General features: G+C 43.5%; 1 protein-coding gene across 6 annotated transcripts in view; it reads left to right on the forward strand.

The window, feature by feature from the left end:
- The first annotated feature begins 18558 nt into the window (after positions 1–18558).
- The window catches only part of EDA (ectodysplasin A), a 358022-nt gene continuing 357208 nt past the window's right edge, over positions 18559–19372 (forward strand). For 5 of the 6 annotated variants that reach the window (XM_002720063.5, XM_008272738.4, XM_008272739.4 and 2 more), the window contains exon 1: positions 18560–19247. In XM_002720063.5, coding sequence (XP_002720109.1) covers positions 18861–19247 — 387 coding nt within the window. In that variant the 5' untranslated portion in view covers positions 18560–18860. Of the gene's footprint in view, positions 19248–19372 lie in introns of all 6 variants that reach the window. The other variant, XM_017349960.3, reaches the window with a different exon arrangement.

Genomic DNA, 19372 nt, shown 5'->3' on the forward strand with positions numbered 1-19372 from the left:
TAAGTTTATCTTGTAATTCCATTTCTGTGAACTTTCTAAAGTACTCTTGGACATAAATGTTTATGTAAGCTTTATTCGCAACAATAAAAAACTGGAAACAACCCAGATAATCTAAGGCAGAGGAATGGCTAAAAAACATGCATCCATGCCATGGAACACTCTTAGCAATAAAAAAAAAAGCACAAATTACTGATACACACAATGGCTTAGGAAAATCTCCAGGGAAATATGCTAAATGCAAAGCTAACTCCACAAGGTTAACTGTTGTTTCATTTACATAACATTCTTAAAATGATTGAACTATAGAAATGGAGAACAGGTGGTGGTTGCTAGGGCTTAGAGATGAGGTAGAGCAGGGATGAGGGGGAAGATGTTAGTGTGCTTTTAAAGGAAAAATATGAAATATCTTTGTGGTGATGGAACTTTATATATCTTTTTAATGATTTATTTTATCTATTTATGTATCTTTTTTTAAAATGATTTATTTTATTTATTTGAAAGACAGAGTTACAGAGAGAGGTAGAGACACAGAGACAGAGGTCAGTCTTCCATCCGCTGGTTCACTCCCCAAATGGCCACAACGGCTAGAGCCAAGCCCATCTGAAGCCAGGAGCCAGGAGCTTCTTCCAGGTCTCCCATATAGGTGCAGGAGCCCAAACACTTGGGCCATCTTTTGCTGCTTTTTCCAGACCATTAGCAGGGATCTGGATCAGAAGTGGAGCAGCCGGGATGTGAACCGGAGCCCATAAGTGATGACACGGTTGCAAGCAGCAGCTTTACCAGCAACATCACAATGCTGTCCCCTCAAAAGTTTATTTAAAATTTTTTTGTACTGGGGCTGGCACGGCTAAAGCCCTGGCCTGCAGTGCCAGCACCCCATATGGACGCCGGCAACTCCACTTCCTATCCAGCTCTCTGCTATGGCCTGGGAAAGCAGTAGAAGATGGCCCAAGTCCTTGGACCCCTGCACCCACGTGGGAGACCTGGAAGAAGCTCCTGGCTCCTGGCTTCAGATTGGCACAGCTCCAGCCATTGCAGCCATCTGGGGAGTGAACCAGCAGATGGAAGACATTTCTCTGTCTCTGCCTCTGACTCTCTGTAACTCTGCCTTTCAAACAAATAAATAAATCTTTTAAAAAAATTCTTAAAGCACCCTGAAAGAATCAAGTAATTTAATCTGGAATATTTTATATAGTTAATAAGATTCAGAAAAAAAATTACTTGACATGGATTTACTGAGAGCCAACATGTCAACCATAATTCCAGACTCTGGATTATGTGGTAACGGACAAAATATAAACAGTCTCCACCCCATGGAATTTACAATCCAGTAATGGAGACTAATGTTAAACCAGAAAGCAAGCAAATAATTGAAATTGCAGGTGTTGTTGAATGCTCTGGAGGAAATGGACAAGGTGCTAAAATAACTAACAATTTGGATGGGCCTCGTTTCCACAGAGTGATTTGGAGAGGCCTCGCTAAGGAGATTATGTTGAGGTTGAGAGCTGAAGGATGAGCAGGAAGAAGTTCTTACTGCTTGGTCTGAGTGCTTGTGTGCTCGCCAGAATTCATAGACTCCAACCTAATCCCTAATGTGGTAGTATTAGGAGGTGGGGTTTTGAGAGGTGCTTAGGTATGACGCAAGGGCGCTTGGAAATATGATTTGTGCCCTTTCGAAAAAGAGGCCAAACAGGACTGCCTTGCCCTTTCTAATTGTTTTTGGATGCAGCAAGAAGGCACCATCAATGAGAAACAGGCATTCACCAGACACCAAATCTGCCAGGACCTTGACCTTAAACTTCCTAGCCTCCAGAATTTGAAGAAGTCAATTTCTATTGCCTATAAGACACCCAGTCTAATGTATTTTGTTTCAGCTATCTGAACGGATCAAGACAGGCCATGATGTGGAGAGAGTCTCTCTCAGGTAGCAAGGGTGGAAGAATGAGGTGGTCTATGCAGAGGTAATGGTAGATGAGACAGCCCTAAAGCAAAAAAGAAGTTGGGCACACTTGTTGTGGGTGGGGAGGGCGGAACAAAAAAGAAGGCAGTTAAAAGCAGAGGATACCACCAGGGAAAGGAGATGAGCTCAGAAATCCCTTGCAGACAGTGGAAAGAGTTTGGATTTTATTCTGATTGAGATAGAAATCATCGGAGGGGTTTAAACAGGGGAGTATCACAAGCTGCTTTTTATTGTAAGCAGATCATACACGTTGGTGTATGAGCAGAACAATGAAGAAAGTGAAGGGCCAGTTAGAAGGCTGTTGCAGTTATACAGTTAAGAGATGGTGGCTTGGTTTGTCCTAGAGTGAAAGGGGCTCACCTGTTAGTTTGGAGAGTAAAGAAATGGCCAATGTTATGAATATGTTAAGGTTTCATGTTAATGTCTCAGATAAAAGAGCTAGTATTGAATGTGAGGGAGTAGCAAGTCTTGCCGGATGGTAAGTAGTCCCTAGCAGGTGTCTGGAATTCCAGGAGAGGAGCAGAGACTAAAGAGATAGACGTGGGAGTCATTGTCATGGAGGGTATAATTGGATGTGCATGAATAGGTGACATTTCCAAGGGAGCAAGAGAGGAAAGAGAGGAAAACTGAGAGTAACAAGGGTAGAATTTGTCATAACATCCAATTTATTTATTTATTTTTCTTTTAAAAACTACTTTTTGTTATGAAAGTAATATAACTGTATTATAGGACATATGGAAAGTGAAAAAAAAGTATTCACAAAAATCTGACCACCTAAATCAGCCATTATATAATTTAAAAATTATTTATTTATTTGAAAGGCAGAGTTACACACAGAGAGAAGGAGAGGCAGAGAGAGACAGAGGGCTTCCAACCGCTGGTTCACGCCCCAATTGGCTGTAATGGCTGGAGCTGTGCCAGTCCGAAGCCAGGAGCCAGGAGCTTCTTCCAGGTCTCCCATGCAGGTGCAGGGGCCTAAGGACTTGGGCCATCTTCTACTGCTTTCCCAGGGCTTAGCAGAGAGTGGGATCAGAAGTGCAGCCAGGACTCAAACCAGCACCCATATGGGATGCTGGCACTGTAGGCGGTGGCTTTATCTACTACTCCACAGCGCCAGCCCTTATATCATTTTGAAATATTGCTTCCTCCCAGGTTTTTCATACACATGTTTTAGCAAGTGTGCATATGATCTTATATCCTACTTCCCCACTGTTTCCGAATTGCCTACACTTTGGAAATGGGGAAAGAGGCCCAAGCAAAGGTAACAGAATTAGTCAGCAGAGAAGTAATGGAAGAGAATAAGTGACATTAAACTGATACTGGTGACCTTGGAGAGGAAATGACTGGTTTTTAGTTTGGTGGCTAAAGGAAGGGGAAGGATAAAATCATGGAGTGGTGGCTGGATCCAGGGAGGGTTTTTTGGAATGAGATATATTTGAGTACATGTATAGACAGAGGAAGGAAGCAGAAAAGAGGGAGAGATTGAAAATGTTGTTGACAGGTTATAATTAATGGAGCACAGTCTACAGTAGAAGGAGGAGTTGGGATTAAAAGCTTGGAATAGAACAAATTTCTTTCTCCGACATAGGAAAGAAGCAGAAGAGACTGAGTGAGGGAGGAAGTTGAGGTAGTTTATGCTACTTGAGGATGACTTGAGAGTCTCAGTGATGTATGAGGTGAAATCAAGGTCATTTCCTGAGACTGAGGGAGAAGAAAGCAGATCAGGGGCTTTGGGAAGTGAATAATGTTTGAATTGGTTAAGACAGAAGTCAACAAGATTGCAGAGCAGACCAGTGAGTAAATAGAGATTGAATTAAAATTACAGAGGACTTTAACATCATCTTGTCCAATACTTCATTTACAGATGAAGGGCTGAGGATAGGAGGAGTGTGCCAACCACACACACAGTAAGGGCTAGAGCTGGGATATACCTAAATGAACCCAAATCTACCTAAACCTCTGGCCTAGAAAAGCAAGTTTAATGTTTTTCTTCTGGTCTATGCAATAAGTGTGACTTTCCCCCTGTATACCCAGTGACAGAACAAGGCAAAGCCCAACAGCAGCTTTATTCTGAATGTCAGAACTCTCCAAAACCTGTATGTTGGCTGCCCACTCTGAGAGCCATCTAAATGGATAATCGCTTGTCTAGAATATTGTGAAATCAAGCATGGGCTTTCAAAAAAGGATTGGAAGGCTTTTACCTTAATCAGCTACACAATACTCTTATAAAGAACTCTTTCCTTTTCATCGGAATGAAATGAAAGTATAGCAAAAAATTGGGCACAACCTAGGATGACCAACATCAAGGATATGGTTGAATAAATGATGATCCATCAACAGCATGAATATGCAGTAATTGAAATAACTATGAAGACTATGGGGATAAAAACATGCTTATGATATAATGGTAAGGGAAAACATAAAATTCAAAATGACATGTAATTGCAAATATATAAAATTCATTCATGCCCATTGACGGTCACACTCAGAGAGGGAAAACTTCCCATGATAGAATTACAGATGTTATGATTTTAAAGTGTTCTTTATTGTTGTTATGTCGTCTCTTCAAACTAACATTTAAGGAAATAAAAAGTAACTATTATGCCCTCCAGAAAAGAAATATTTATTCTCTCAATCACTGAAAGCAAATATTTTTTACTGTAAAATAAACTTAAATGGAAGCACGGAAGGCACTGTAGCCTGTTGGAATGCTCAACCCGTTCAGTACAATCCCTGAGCGGAGGGATTCAGCGACAATACGTCTTCTGGATGTCACAGGCACATTTTCTTGGGTACTTCTCCTTTAGCAACGCCCGTTTTTTTCTCCCTTTCTCTCCTCCAGGATTAGAAGCAGATGACAGGAGCTAGTAGATCTGGAAGGGCAGTCCACAGGGAGAAGAGATTCTAATATTGGGCTTCTAGGTCTTAGACCAGCACTTGTTTCACTGATTTATTTGTTTTAAATGTATTTTTAACTTATTTTAGTAGCTGTATCTTATGAAAGAAAAAAAATAAAAGGAGAGCCGGTGTTGTGGCACAGTGAGTTAAACCGCCGCCTGTGACGCCAGCATCCCATATCTGAGTGCTAGTTTGAGTCCTGGCAGCTCTGCTTCTAATCCAACTCCCTTGCTAATGTACCCAGGAAGACAATAGAACATGGCCCAAATGCTTGGGTCCCTGCCACCCTTGTCAGAGACCAGGATGGAGTTCCTGGCTCCTGGCTTCAGCCTGGCTCATCCCTAGTCATTGCAACTATTTGGGGAGTGAACCAGCAGATGGAGAATCTGTGTGTGTGTGTTTATGTGTGTGTGTGAGTACGTAGCTGTCTCTCTCTGTTGTTCTGCCTTTGAAACAAATAAGTCCTTTAAAAAAAGAAAAGCAAAAGGAAATATTTTTATCTGTAATCTTATGATGAGGCATAATTTTTATGCATATCTTGTGATCTTTATCTGGAGATATAATTTTATATAGTTCCAAGGAAAATGTCTACAAAATTGTGTATTCTAATTTTTGTCTCAAATTTATTGATCTTGGGTTCTTGGGCTTTTCTATGTTTACTACAATCCTCAGAACTATGATTTTTATTGTCTATGTAATATTCTATGTAATGTTTATGTCTTAATTCACTACACTATGCATTTTGTCAGACATTTGGCAATTACTGATTTTTGGAGATGAATCTAATGGCATTATAAAATTTTTGTACACATACTTTTATACTTCTTTTGAGTGGTTTTTTTTTTTTTTTTTGACAGGGAGAGTGGACAGTGAGAGAGAGAGAGAGAAAGGTCCTCCTTTGCCGTTGGTTCACCCTCCAATGGCCGCCGCGGCTGGTGTACTGCGGCTGGTGCACTGCGCTGATCCGAAGGCAGGAGCCAGGTGCTTCTCCTGGTCTCCCATGGGGTGCAGGGCCCAAGCACTTGGGCCATCCTCCACTGCACTCCCAGGCCACAGCAGAGAGCTGGCCTGGAAGAGGGGCAACCGGGATAGAATCCGGCGCCCCGACCGGGACTAGAACCTGGTGTGCCAGCACCGCAGGCGGAGGATTAGCCTAGTGAGCCGCGGCACCGGCTTGAGTGGTTTTCTTAATAACAAAATCTCAAAAGTGGAATTAACATGTAAAAGGGTATGAATATCTTTATGACTTATGGTATATACGAGTGTTGCCAAATTACCCTTCCAAAAAATTGTTCTAATTTGTCGTGCTACTGGATCTGTATGGGAGTAGCTTTCCATTCTCTCCCTCTGAGTCAAACCAACATGTGCTTGAAATTTTTTTGCTACGTTAATAATAATAAAATGGTATCTCATTATTGCTCTTTAGTACCAGCATAATTGAATGTGCTAAATTACACCATCTAGAAATCAGAAGAAATCTTAGATCTGGGATTAGAATTGATGGTTCCTGACTCCTAGTGTGATATGTTTATTTAAAAAAAAAAAACTCCCTGTTTTGTGTGTGTATGAATTGTGTGTTTTACAACTTATCTGCCTGCTTAATGGTGTAGGTTGTTGCTAGAGAGCTGGGAAAAAAAGGGAGGGATGACTACAAAAGCGCTCAGATTACCCTTAGCCACATGTTGCTCTTCCACAATACATGGGCGATGCCGGGGTGCCAGGTATCACCAAGCTAGTCAATGAGAAGAAGCTGTCAAATGCGGCGGAAGAGTAGAGAAAAACCATCAATGGAAAGACTCCAGTGTGCTTTTAGGGTTTGGATTTCTACTGATTTTCAGACATACATAAAACTCAAAGGTGTACAGGCACTTAATAGAAAATCAGTTACACAATACATGAAGTGCTGGAAAAATTGGAATTCACAGTCCTTCCTAATGTGTTCCTGAAATTTCCCAGTGAGCCTGCTCATGGGGATTGTATTTACTTGTACTTTGTTGCCAGGCAAGAATCAAGGTGTTGTATTTCAACCAGATGTCCTGAGCCCAGCTCTGCAAGATAGAGTAGCAAAGGGAGACATGTGTTTTCCTTTACACAAACCTTCTCAAGCCATCACCAGCTGCTTTCAGTCTTAGGGGTGGATCTCTACACTTGTCAGATTTCCTTGCTCCTGAGGCTTTGGAAAAGCCACCCTGGGTTCCTTTAATCCATCACGGGCATTGCTAATTCTCTTTTAGGTGTCAAATTACACTTCCAGCAGTTTTCTTAGTCCAACCCCTGGAGTGTCTCCCTAATCTGGGCCCCAAGGGTTATGGGGACTCCTGACCTTAAAGCAGTCTGAATGCAATAGCTCTTTCTAAGCGTCAAGGCAAATTATGAAAGACTGAATGGTAAAAGAGATTACTGGATGTTCTGATGTGTGCACTCTTCTGGGTTATCTGTGTCTTTCTTTGGCATTGAGGTATTTAACAGTTTCACAAGTTGCAGAAAACTGAGAATAACACAGATGGCTCTTATCCATAGATAAGCATTTGTTGTACTTTTGCTCGTCCATTAACTTAAAGGTAAGGTTCTTAGGCTTTCTGTGCTTTGGTTATGTTTGACTAAGTGGTCTCCAAAGGGCCTTCCAGTTCTGACCTCTTGAATGAGCAACAGAAACTGAGCATGAGAGTGAACTTTGGGGGCTACAGTGGAACTCTGCTAAACTTGAGGTGCTACACCTGGTTTTCCGGGGCCAAGGCCTTTGAACTCAAGGGTCCAAGTTCTAGTGAGTACTAGTGTCACCCTGATCATGTAACTTCTCTGGGGTGCCAGCTCCTTCCTCTCAGCGGTTGTCTCCTTTCCCAAGCAATTTGGCACATTCATAAGGGCAGATTCTTTCTCTAAAGTATGAACTCCTGCTTCTTTGGATTCTGTTTTCTGTTGCTAGGTAAAGCTTAGCTTCCAGTCTCTTTGCAAAGGAGTTAGTTTGTGGAAGTTTACTCTATAGTGGCTTTTGCTGTAAGGCACATTTCAGTCAAGCAAAGCCTCTATTCCCAGCGTTAATTGAACATAGAGTCCACAGGAAAAACAAAGTCCCTAAAATGATCAAACTGAACTTGTGTGAAAAAAAATAAGATGACAGTCAAGACTGCTGTAAGTCTATGGTACTCTGAATTTCGCCTCCTGGGTGTTTATTCATTTGTTCACACAGTTCATGGAAGTTGTATGAACTACGAGTGCCTATTCCCAGAGCTCAAAAACACTTTGAAAAGTGGATGGATAAATTAATGAAGTAATGAGTGGACAAATGAAAGATTCAATACTAGGTCCACTGCAAAACTACTACTGAGGCTGTTCTTTGGTGGTAGCAGATCCCTTCTACCACTAGGCACCCCATCATTTCTCTTTACTCTACCTCATGTAATCTACTGGGTCTGCATTTTCTTCTGCTAGAATTCTTTTTTTTTTTTTTTTTTGACAAGCAGAGTGGACAGTGAGAGAGAGAGACAGAGAGAAAGGTCTTCCTTTTCCGTTGGTTCACCCTCCAATGGCAGCCGCGGCCGGTGCGCTGCGGCCGGCGCACCACGCTGATCCGATGGCAGGAGCCAGGTGCTTCTCCTGGTCTCCCATGGGGGGCAGGACCCAAGCACTTGGGCCATCCTCCACTGCACTCCCAGGCCACAGCAGAGAGCTGGCCTGGAAGAGGGGCAACCGGGATAGAATCCGGCGCCCCGACCGGGACTAGAACCCGGTGTGCCGGTGCCTCAAGGCGGAGGATTAGCCTAGTGAGCCGTGGCGCCGGCCTTCTGCTAGAATTCTTTTATTTAGTTTCAGGATTTTTAAGATCGAATTTGTCTTAGTTACAGTATCTTATCTTCCCACTAGACTCTAAGATCATATTGGGATAAGGAAGGGGTATCCATATCAAATACTGAATAGATTCCAGCTTCAAGTAACAGAAAACTCCCTATTCCTTGGCTTTCTAAGTGTGGAAAGTAAATAGTTCATCATGGTATGATGGAAAGAAGGTGGCCTTTTACATCAGGCTAGGTCTGGATTTGAATCTCCATACTACAATTTACTATGTCAGAAACATCACTTCACTTTTCTCTAGGCTTATTTTTTATTCTAACATGCAGAAAAAAAAAACTGTACCTTGCAAGGTTGTTCCTGAAGATCAAATGAGATAAACATAATGTAATTTTTTTTGTTCAGCACAATGCCTGACACATAGTAGGTACTCAAGGTAGCTGGTATCTTAGCGTTTGTATAATGGTTCACATTTTAACAATCCTGCCATATCTCCTCTTACTCATCCTAATTCTATTATACATACAAGCACACACATGTATATAATGAAAATATGTGTGTACACATGTGTAAAAATATGAGACACTGATGTCCTTAATCTTCAGTTCACCTGAGAGCTTGTCTTTAGGCATTGACTGCTCACCTTAGACCTAGGCTTTCATGATTTCCATTCTTCCAGAAGCCACAGGTACTTTGTAGAATCCTTTCCTGGGCTTTTACTCAGCAAGTGCTAAGCAGATAAGAAGGTTACTTAAATTCTAACAATAGGCTGTTTACCTAGCATTTCTTAGCCCAGGGCTGTTTGTTTTCAGAATTATTTTAAGGAAAGTCTTTGAACTGGCCCAAGCTGTATCTTTTGGTCAATGTTTTGAGACCCTAAAACTTTAAGGACATCGGAATGTGTCTGTGTCTGGTCCAACTCAGAGGTGTCGTAGGAGGAGAGACAAGGCCATTTAAAGGCACTGTGTTGTTATGTGGAATTTGTGAGAACAGAGTTATTTGTTTTTCAAAAATATCTGTTCTAATTATACATTGCATTAATCCTTCATTTTTGCCCTCTAGTGTATACCCACCACTTTGAGCTATGTCTGACACATAGCAGATACTCTGTGAATGCCTGCTAAATGGCCATGATGCTTTAAACAACCAAAGTCAACAGTACTCCCTCAAGGTAATCTAGTTGGGAGGGGCTGGGGTGATGTGGGGAAAGCCATTATAACTCCACATTCTTCCAAACCCTATCATAGGTTGCTTATTATAGAACCAAAATCACATTCTGAAGAGTGCCTGACTTCGCAGGGCTCAGATCCTTGAGGTCTGTTTCCTAATTCTCATGATTAAGAAATGCAGATTGTGGGCATGGTCATGAAGCTCTTTAGCCAGATCAACTAAGTAAACAAAAGTATGATGGATAAATGCGACAGTTCTATCAGGAAAAAAAACACCCAAATTAAGAGTCAGCGATATTTTCTGTGTGATCTTGGATAAGTCATTCTACCTCTCTGAGCTTCACTTGCTTCTGTAAATGAGGTCAAGTGACCACCATATCCATCACACTAAGTTGTTTGGAGGATGCGAGAATCTGCAAAAACACTGCCAACGATTTTTCTTAAAGCCCTACTCTTCCCAAACTGAAATCTATGATCTCGCTATGTGATACACACATGGAATATGTGGTATGTGTTTCCAGGCCACTCAGTGGCCTGAGTAGAGGGACTCACACATAATTGCAGAGGACACAGATGTAAAAGACTTTCTTCCAGCAGCCAAGTCTTCTATTGTTGAATGAAAAGTGCCTCTCATGGAGTGAGAGCCTTCCCATATGCTCAGCCACCCGTGAGTAGCCAAAGACCTTATTGCAAAAATGAATATTCCATGCTAATGTTGTGCCATCTTGCTCCCTTTCATCAAGAAGAATTTCTCTTTATCACCGCTTCATGGATTTCTGCAAACATTTCTATGCCAGTCATGGCTATAGTTATTTCCTATAGCAAGTAACAGATTTGCTGTTCTTCCCCCTTCCTTCAATGTGTGTTTTGAAATTTTTTTTTTGCATACTCCTGGCAGCCTTGCTATATAAATGTGCTCAACATTTTATTTTACTTTGCTTTCCACCTCGAGCAGCTGTCTTCTCTCTGTCAAACCTCTGCCTTCAAACCCCTGCTTAAAATTCATCTCTACAGTCTTTAATCCATTAACAAGGATTTGGTAAGCATCCGCTTGAGGTAGACCCTGTGGAGGCTAAGACAGACAGGGTCTTGTCCTTCGGGGTGCATTGGCTATAAGCTAGGGAAATGAGAGCTTCACGCAGGATGGAATTAGCGAGTGTGAGTGACACGCTCTGAGTGTCAGATGAGTTGTACAGGCAAGATGTCCTGGTGGACTGCACTGTGTGCAGGCAGGGTCGGTGTGGCATCAGAGGGGGGCGAGGGGAGGAGGGACTTGCACTAGGCCTTGAATGTGCCAATTTCAAATAGGCAAAGAGGAAGGGAAAGGAAAATAAAAAGAAGAAAGGGAGTGATGTCAGCAAAGAGGCAGGAATATATGTGTTGACTCCTGGACAATGAGCAGTGCAGTTATTCAGAGGCAGGGGTTTGTGGAGGCCTAGCAGCAGCATAGCCATGAACTAGATGGGAGGACCTTGGGCATCAGGCTAAGGAGTTAGACTACTGTTCTATCTATAGCCAATGGGAAATTATTCAGGAATCCTGTGCAAGAGAATGAGCTGATAGGACCCAGAATTAAGCACATTCATCTAACCACAGCATTAACAGTGGCCTGGGAGTTGGGGCAAAAAGGTGGTGGTGGCAGCTCCCAGGCAGGAAGGAGAAGAAACCCTGACTTCCAGCTTTTTTAGCATTCTTGCCACTCCAGGAATCTCACCGCCTCTGAAGCTGAATTTTGGATCTATTAGCAGCTGAGAGGTAAATCTGAGAACAGAGCATGACATTTTTGAACCATTCAAACCTGGATTCAAGTTCAGACTCAACTACTTTAGTTGTTGTGTGAATTTGAGCCAGTCATTTAGTCTCTCTGAATCTCCTCAATGGTGAAACGTGGCTGAAGCTAAACTCATGAAGATATTAGCATGGAAGGCTGGCACCCAGGAGATAAATGTTCAACCAGTGTTTCCCTTCCTTCTCTGATCTCTAGTCGGCTGTGTGATCCTGAGCATCCTTCTCTGGGGGAGTTGCCTCATTCAAAAGGAGAGGGAGAAAAGCCCTCGCCTGTCTGGTGACACATTGGAGCAGTTCTCCTGCCTCTCTCCTCCTACTAGCAGAGGAATTCATTCATTCCATCAACAAACATTACTGAAAGCCTTCTTTTTGGTGCCAAGTACTATTCTTGGGCCTTTAAATAAAACAGCGAACAAAGCAGACAAAAATATCTGTTCTCACGGCAATGATATTCTGGTTGTGGCTTCAGGGCAGTTGCACAATCAACAAAGAAATATATAACATGTCAGACTGTGCTAGGTGCTAAGAAGAAAAAGTCAACAAAATAAGGGGAAAGAAAGTGATGGGAAATTGGTCAAGGAAAGGTTCTCTGATGAGGTAACAATTAAGAAGAAAGAAGTTTAGAAGAAGTAAGGAGGCATAGCATTTCAGACAGAATGACATGCAAGTAAAAAGACCCTTAGACAGGAGCATGCTTTGCAGGTCCAAGGAACAGCTGAGATCCAAGCATGTCTGGAGCAGAGTGAGCAAAGAGGAAAGTAGTGATAGGAGAGGAGCCCTGGGAAGTGGCTGGCAGTCAGGTCATGCAAGACCTTGTAGGCTAAGGCTAGGGCTCCCAGAGTGACAGATAGCCACTGGAGGACTTGGAACAGAGGAATAACAGGTTCTAACAACATTTCAACAGAATGTCTCTGACTGCAGGATAGGAAACAGACAAATGGCAAGGACAAAGACTGAGAGACCTGGCAGAAGTGTGTGGTGGTCTAGTAGTTATCCAGGTGAGAGGGCAAGGGGCTTGGACCAGAGTGATAATAGGGAGGTGGTGAGAAACGGTCAAGTTCTGAATCTAGTTTTTTTTTAAAAAAAATATTTACTTATTTATTTTATTTTAGAGAGAGAGAGAGAGCGCACTTCCATTCTCTGGTTTACTCTCCCAAGTGCCTGTAATAGCTGGGAGCTTTATCTGAGCCTCTCAGTTGATGGCAGGGACACAATTACTTGAGCCATCACCTGCTGCCTTCCAAAAACATAAGCAGGAAGCTGGAATCGGGAGTCAGAGTTGGAACTGGAATCCAGGTACTACAAATGGGATGCAGGCATGTCAAGTGGCATCTTAACTGCTAGGGAAAAGACTACCCCCAGATATCTTTAAATGCAGATCTGACAGTGTTTGCTAACAGATTGGGTGTGGGGTGCTCAAGGAATTTCTTTCCAAGATCACCTGAAAGTTTTTGCCCTGAGCAATAGGAGGATGGAGTTGTCATTTGCTGAGGTGCAGAAGAACAAAGATGTATACATTTGGGGTTGCTTTTGATTATGTTGAGTTTGAGGCATCTACTCAACATTCAAGTGAAAATGGAGAAGTTGGATATATGAGCCAACCAGTCAAGGGAAGGACTGAGAACATATATAGGTCCTATCTTGATTTAAGAATGACATAAAGGGGGCCAGTATTTGATGAAGGTAAAGTATATAAGAGCCTTTCTATGTTTCTGCCACATTCTTGAGTAGTTCTGCATGTTTGTTCTCTTATAGCCTTTTGATGGAAGTCTTCATAGTGGAGATAATATTCACTGTGCATTTATTATGTGCAAGACATTTTGACTTATAGCGTCTGAAGAACTCCAGGAGTTGTCACCTCAAAATATGCTGCTTTGGACTTCAAGCTGAGGGTATTTGGGGAAGAGCAAATTCAGGCAGCAGCTTTCTCTGAACTTCCCTTATCTGGGTAAATAGAAATCCTCCAAAAGGAACACAATTAGGAATCTCATCAACCAGGGAAGATTAAACTCATATCACAGGATAGGAGAGTGGAGGCTCACACCACACCCAGATTAGCTTTGTCACTGTCTGTCACCTATTCCTCTGAGGGCCCATTCATTTTTGCCCAAAATAATCCAGTTGCCTACATCTCCCCTCCCCATCTTCCTATGAAGATACATAAGCTTCTAGACCTCACTGGGTTTTGGAGTATTCCCTTTCCTTGGATGTGATGTCACCAAGCATACAACAAATCTGAGGATCTTTTTCTCCTGTTAATCTGCCACCTGTTGGTTTGTTTCATAGACTCCATTGTTGAACTCTCACAGGACAGAAGGAAAGTTTTCCCTTTTTTATACATCCTGTTTGAGTACAGTTATTTTACAAACTATATAATTGCCATCTCCATTTTACAGATGAGAAAACTCAGATTCTATATGATGAGTAAAATCAAGAAAATCACTCTTCCTAAGTCACAGCTGGTGAAGGAACAACTTGGGATTCAAACCAGGATCTAAGTCTGTAGTTTATGTTCTTCCCAAGTATCTGCTTTAATACTACATGGGTCAGAGATTCACCTCTCTGATCTCTACGTCAATTATTTGTTCTGTGCATTAACGAGAGCTAAGATGTACTTAAAATCAGTCCCTACCCAAGTTTTTTTTTTTTAAAGATTTATTTATTTATTTATTTATTTATTTGAAAGGCAGAGTTACAGAGAGAGAAAGAGGAGGAGAGAGAGATCTTGCATCTATTGCTTCATTTCCAATGGTGACAACAGCTGAGGCTGGGACAGGCTGAAGCCAGGACCCTGGAACTCCATCCGGATCTTCCATATGGGTGGCAGGGGCCCAAGCACTTGGGCCATCTTCACTGCTTTCCCAGGCACATTACCAGGGAGCTGGATCAGAAGTAGAGGTGCTGGAACTCAAACTGGTGCTCATTTCAGATAACATTGCAGGTCGTGGGTTAAGCTACTGTGTGGCAACACTGGCTCCATCCTACTTAATTTCTTAGCATATTCCACTCAGTTGGTGGGGATTCAGAGATGGACAACTTGTTTTGCATATTTATTATTCAGGGGTAGTCAACCAGTATTATTTTGATATTAGGCCCCGACAAACAAAAGTAGGGAGAGAAGCTTGAGGGAAGAGAAAGGGCAGTGAGATACTACAAAGCAATGATGTTTGAATTTGTGATTTTTTAAAAATTTTTCTAGATTATCTGCAACTGTCACAGTAGCACAAATAAGAGGTTAATCACACAAATGTCATTTGGTTCTATTTTCTTTGTATCTTAACATGTGTTATTTAGCTATGTACTCAGGTAGTACTTTTTTTTAAAGAGCTTTTAATTTATTTATTTGAAAGGCAGAATGAGAGAGAGAGAGAGAGAGAGAGAGAGAGAGAGAGAAGAGAGAGAGAGAGATCCTCCATCTGCTGGTTCACTTCTCAAGTGACAGCAATATGCCTAAAACGGGAGTCTGGAATTCCACCTGGGTCTCCCACATATGTATTAGGGTCCCATGTACTTGGGCCATCATCTGCTGTTTTCCCTGGTGCATTAGCAGGGAGCTGGGTAGGAAGTGGAACAGAACAGATGGACTAGAATCCACATTCCAATATGGAATGCAGACACAGCAAGCGGTATGTCCAGACACTGGTCCCAGGGTAGTGCTTCTTAACTGTACTGAAAATCATCCCTTGGTCCATTTCCCTTTTAGGAATTCTAGATAGTCTAGCTTACTGTGGCCAACTTCATGTCCTCTTCATTTGACAAACAATACTGGTGCCTACAATGTGGTAGGCGCTATGCTAAGTGCTGGGTATACCAAAATGGAACGGGCATAGTTCTTACCATCAAAGAGCTCACAGTTAAGTGGTGAGAAAGCTGTGTGAAACACTCAAAAATAGTAAGTGATATCATTGAAGAATGCTCAGGGTGCACTGAAAGCATTAAAGAAAATCTGTTTGCAGTGGGTTGTGTGACTATATCAGAGAGAACGTGTGAGTTGATTCTTGAAGAACTTATCAGGTTTCAGAGGCAGGGGCAGACCTGGCAAAGAAATCAGCCTGTGTAAAGGCATGGGGGTATGAGAAGGATCAGTGGATTTAATAGTGTGGGAGCGTGGCTATCATGTAGGAGGGTAGAAGGTAATGTTGGAGATGCAGCTTATGGGTTATGCTAAGGAGCTGATATCTTGTCTCCTGTAATACATGGAGTTAGACAGGTAAAGTAAATGAGTGACAAGGACAATACTGGAGACTAGAGGAAAGAGCTAGAGATGGCAGTGTGGAATTCCATTGCTCATGCTTGTCTCAAGGGGGAAGTTCTAACTGAAGGTAGCCACATGGGGCTGTGAATCCAATGTTAACAGGTATTCTGATGTTTTCTGAAATAAAAAATGCAGGAAATTTTGATTTTTTTAAAATGTGAAATCTCCAGACTTCTAAATGCTGGAAACTGATTTTTTTTAAAAGCCAAAATTTTAGCCAATAGTAGACCAAACATACCGTATCTATTAGCTGGATATGGCTGAACTTCAGGCTGCCATTTTGAAGCCTGAGCTGTAGGGTACAGGGTACTTATGGAAGCATAGAAACAAACTGAAGGAACACTTCAAAACACTTCAAAATATAACCACATCCATTCCTCACTGGATTGCCCCATTCCAACATTTCTATTGCATATAAAAGCATATGTTCTTCCTCAGGGGAACCAAAGTGAAGCCTCAGGTCCAATGCAACTCCTGGGGCTTCTGAGGACCATGGTGCAATCCAGGGTCTCAGTCAAGTTGTTAAAGCCTGGTAGAGCATGCTGAGTTGAGGCCAGTATGGCCCCTGAGCATCATGACCACCACCAGGAGAGGGCTGGCATTTTATTCCCTTTTCATTTTAGAGGAAGAAGGGTCAGCCTCTTTAAACTATGTGTGCAACAAAATCAACACAGCCAGTGATAACACAGATAAAACACAATGAAATAGCTGTTAAAAGTTCAAATTCCTCATTTTACTGTTGGAGAAAAGGCTAAGAAAAAGCAGTGGCTTGCTCAGAGTGACCTAGCAAACTAGTGGGCAAGATGAAGTCTCATGACTCCTGGTCTAGCATTCTCCCCAATAATTCTGAGCTGTGATAATTAAGGTAAATCAGCCTGGCAGTTTTCCTAGTATCTAGAATTCCTGGTTTGGACAAGCAGGACTTGAGAGCAGTTGTTAAATGTTCCCCCACCCCTCTTGTCTATATGATGATGATATACTTTGCAAACTTTGTACTTCATGGGTAGAAGTTAAAAAGAGATGTTTTTGAAATATGGAAACCGTCCACAAAGAATATGGAAGAAAAATTGTCTGTGAATAATATATTAAAGGCTGGTGGCCTTATTGCTCTTTGGGCTGACTTCTCCACCACATACTTTTGATTTTGTTTTGTTTCTCTTTTCATCTTCTTTTCTATTTCCTTCTGTTTTTCCTTTCTACCATGAGCCTAGGTCTTAGGCCTACCCATGAGTGCTCCTGGTCCTCATGTGTTTCCTTGATGGCACTCAAAATGCCTGCTTCAAGTCAATAAAATTGGTAATTATTCACTTGTCAAAAACACCAGAATGAGAATGCATACTGGCTATGGAACCTATGAGCGTACTTCAAAAAAAGTTTGTGGAATTAAAAGATAAGTTTAGTTTGGTGCAAAAGAATTCTGAAATCCATGCATACAAGGAGTCTTCAAAATGTTCATGGAAAGTGTATACCATGAAAAAAATTATTTATGGATTTCAAAAGTTTTTTTTTTTGCACGAAAATAAACATCTTTTAATTCCATTTTCCACCAACTCTTGAAAGTACCCTCCAATGTATTTATTTGGCTATGGTCATTTAGCTCTCTAAAATCTGAGACTAGTAATTCCTGTCAATGACTGTCAATGATGGCTTTTGACTTAAGTAATTCATTCCATCCTTCATTTCAGGGTCTATTGTTATGATAGTTGTCTTTTTTTTTTTCTCTGAACCAGTTTCCGATTGGTGCAGCTGTTGAAGATGCTGCAGTTGCAGCAGTGTACATCTGGAACATTTGGCTGACTTGTTGAACTTCCCCCAGGGAGTACTCCAAGGGAAGGCTGGGAGGGGTGGAAAGGCCAGAACAGTTGCCTGCACATAGAGATGCCAATACTGTCTGGCCATTCCATGGACCATCCTTGTAAAAATCCACCTCCTTTTGGCCCTCAGTTTCCCCATTTTCTCATTGAGGGCATATGTTCCTGCAGCACTGAAGAGAAAACTATTCTGGCTACAGACTATCTCATACAGCATTTGCTGTGTTGTAAAGGGATCAATATATATTTGCTGAATTAATTAACATATCAAGAAATCCCAGAAGAGTGTTTCACCTTTTGTGGGGCAACGCCACTTCAATTCCACTTGGCGTGAGTCCCTTCTCCATGACTTAGAGCAGGTCCCCAGATTCACTGGAGGAGTGAGGCTGCCTGATTCAAAGTCCCTCTGGCTCCCAGGCTCCTGGGTCTCCTTTTCTTCTGGCGAGCCATTGGATTGCAAACACAGCAGGCATAGTTTCATTCCAAACCCAGAACTGTTTTAATTAGTTTAACGTCTGTTAAACGCTTTGAAGATTGAAAGCAACAGATAAGTACTGGATGATGTTATTAACAACTGCAGTTAATTGCAAACATTTCTATTAATGCTGGTTTCTGCCCCCTTTTCTTTGCTCTACTTTCTTTCCAAGGTTCCCAAATTCTTAGCCTCCCCCTTCTTCCCTCCCCCGGATTGGCGCTAAAGGGTTAAATTGGGGCGGAGTCCGGGACTGAAGGACAACGGCAGTCACCAACTGGAACGGGGCAAGCGGGACGAGCTGGGTGGGGCCGTCAGGCTGAGGCAAACCCTCCCACCCCCAGGCCCCGCCCCACGGCTGGAGGCCCGGGCGGAACGGCAGGGGGCGGGGCGCCGAGGCTTGGCGGGCCCTGTGGTTGGGCGTCCCGGCAGCCCCTAGAGGGACGGGGCGGGGTCGGCCGGGCACTCCTCCCTCATTCCCTCGGCGGGCCGAGAGCAGCCCCTCTCTCCCGCCCCTCCTCCTCCCTTTCCCACCCCTCGGAGTGGAGCTGCACATGCGGCTGCTCCCTGCTCCGTCCCGCCCAGCCACCGTCGCGCAGGAACGGGTCCCTGCAGCCCCCAGCCGATGGCAGGACAGTAGCCGCCTGTCAGGGGTCGTGAAGGGCTGAGGCGGACGCAGCGGCTCCCGGGCCTCAGAGAGTAGGTGTCTCCGGAGGCCATGGGCTACCCCGAGGTTGAGCGCAGGGAACCCCTGCCTGCGGCAGCGCCAAGGGAGCGAGGGAGCCAGGGCTGCGGCTGTCGCGGGGCCCCTGCCCGGGCAGGCGAAGGGAACAGCTGCCGACTCTTCCTGGGTTTCTTTGGCCTCTCGCTGGCCCTCCACCTGCTGACGTTGTGCTGCTACCTAGAGTTGCGCTCTGAGTTGCGGCGGGAACGCGGAGCCGAGTCCCGCCTTGGCGGCGCGGGCACCTCTGGCACCCTGAGCAGCACCGGTGGCCTCGACCCCGACGCTCCCATCACCCGCCACCTCGGGCAGCCGTCCCCTCAGCAGCAGCCTTTGGAACCGGGAGAAACCACACTCTCCCCCGACTCCCAGGACGGGCACCAGGTGAGTCACCTAGTAGGGGTGGTGGCGGCGGGGGCCCCCTCCCCTTGTGGGAAGGGCGAGGGCCTTCCACCTCGGGGCCGGGGGAGGACTTTGCCACCTCGAGCCAAGTGAGAGGGCAGCACTGG

Source organism: Oryctolagus cuniculus, chromosome X (genome assembly GCF_964237555.1).
Source record: "Oryctolagus cuniculus chromosome X, mOryCun1.1, whole genome shotgun sequence".
Classification (NCBI taxonomy): Eukaryota; Metazoa; Chordata; class Mammalia; order Lagomorpha; family Leporidae; genus Oryctolagus; species Oryctolagus cuniculus.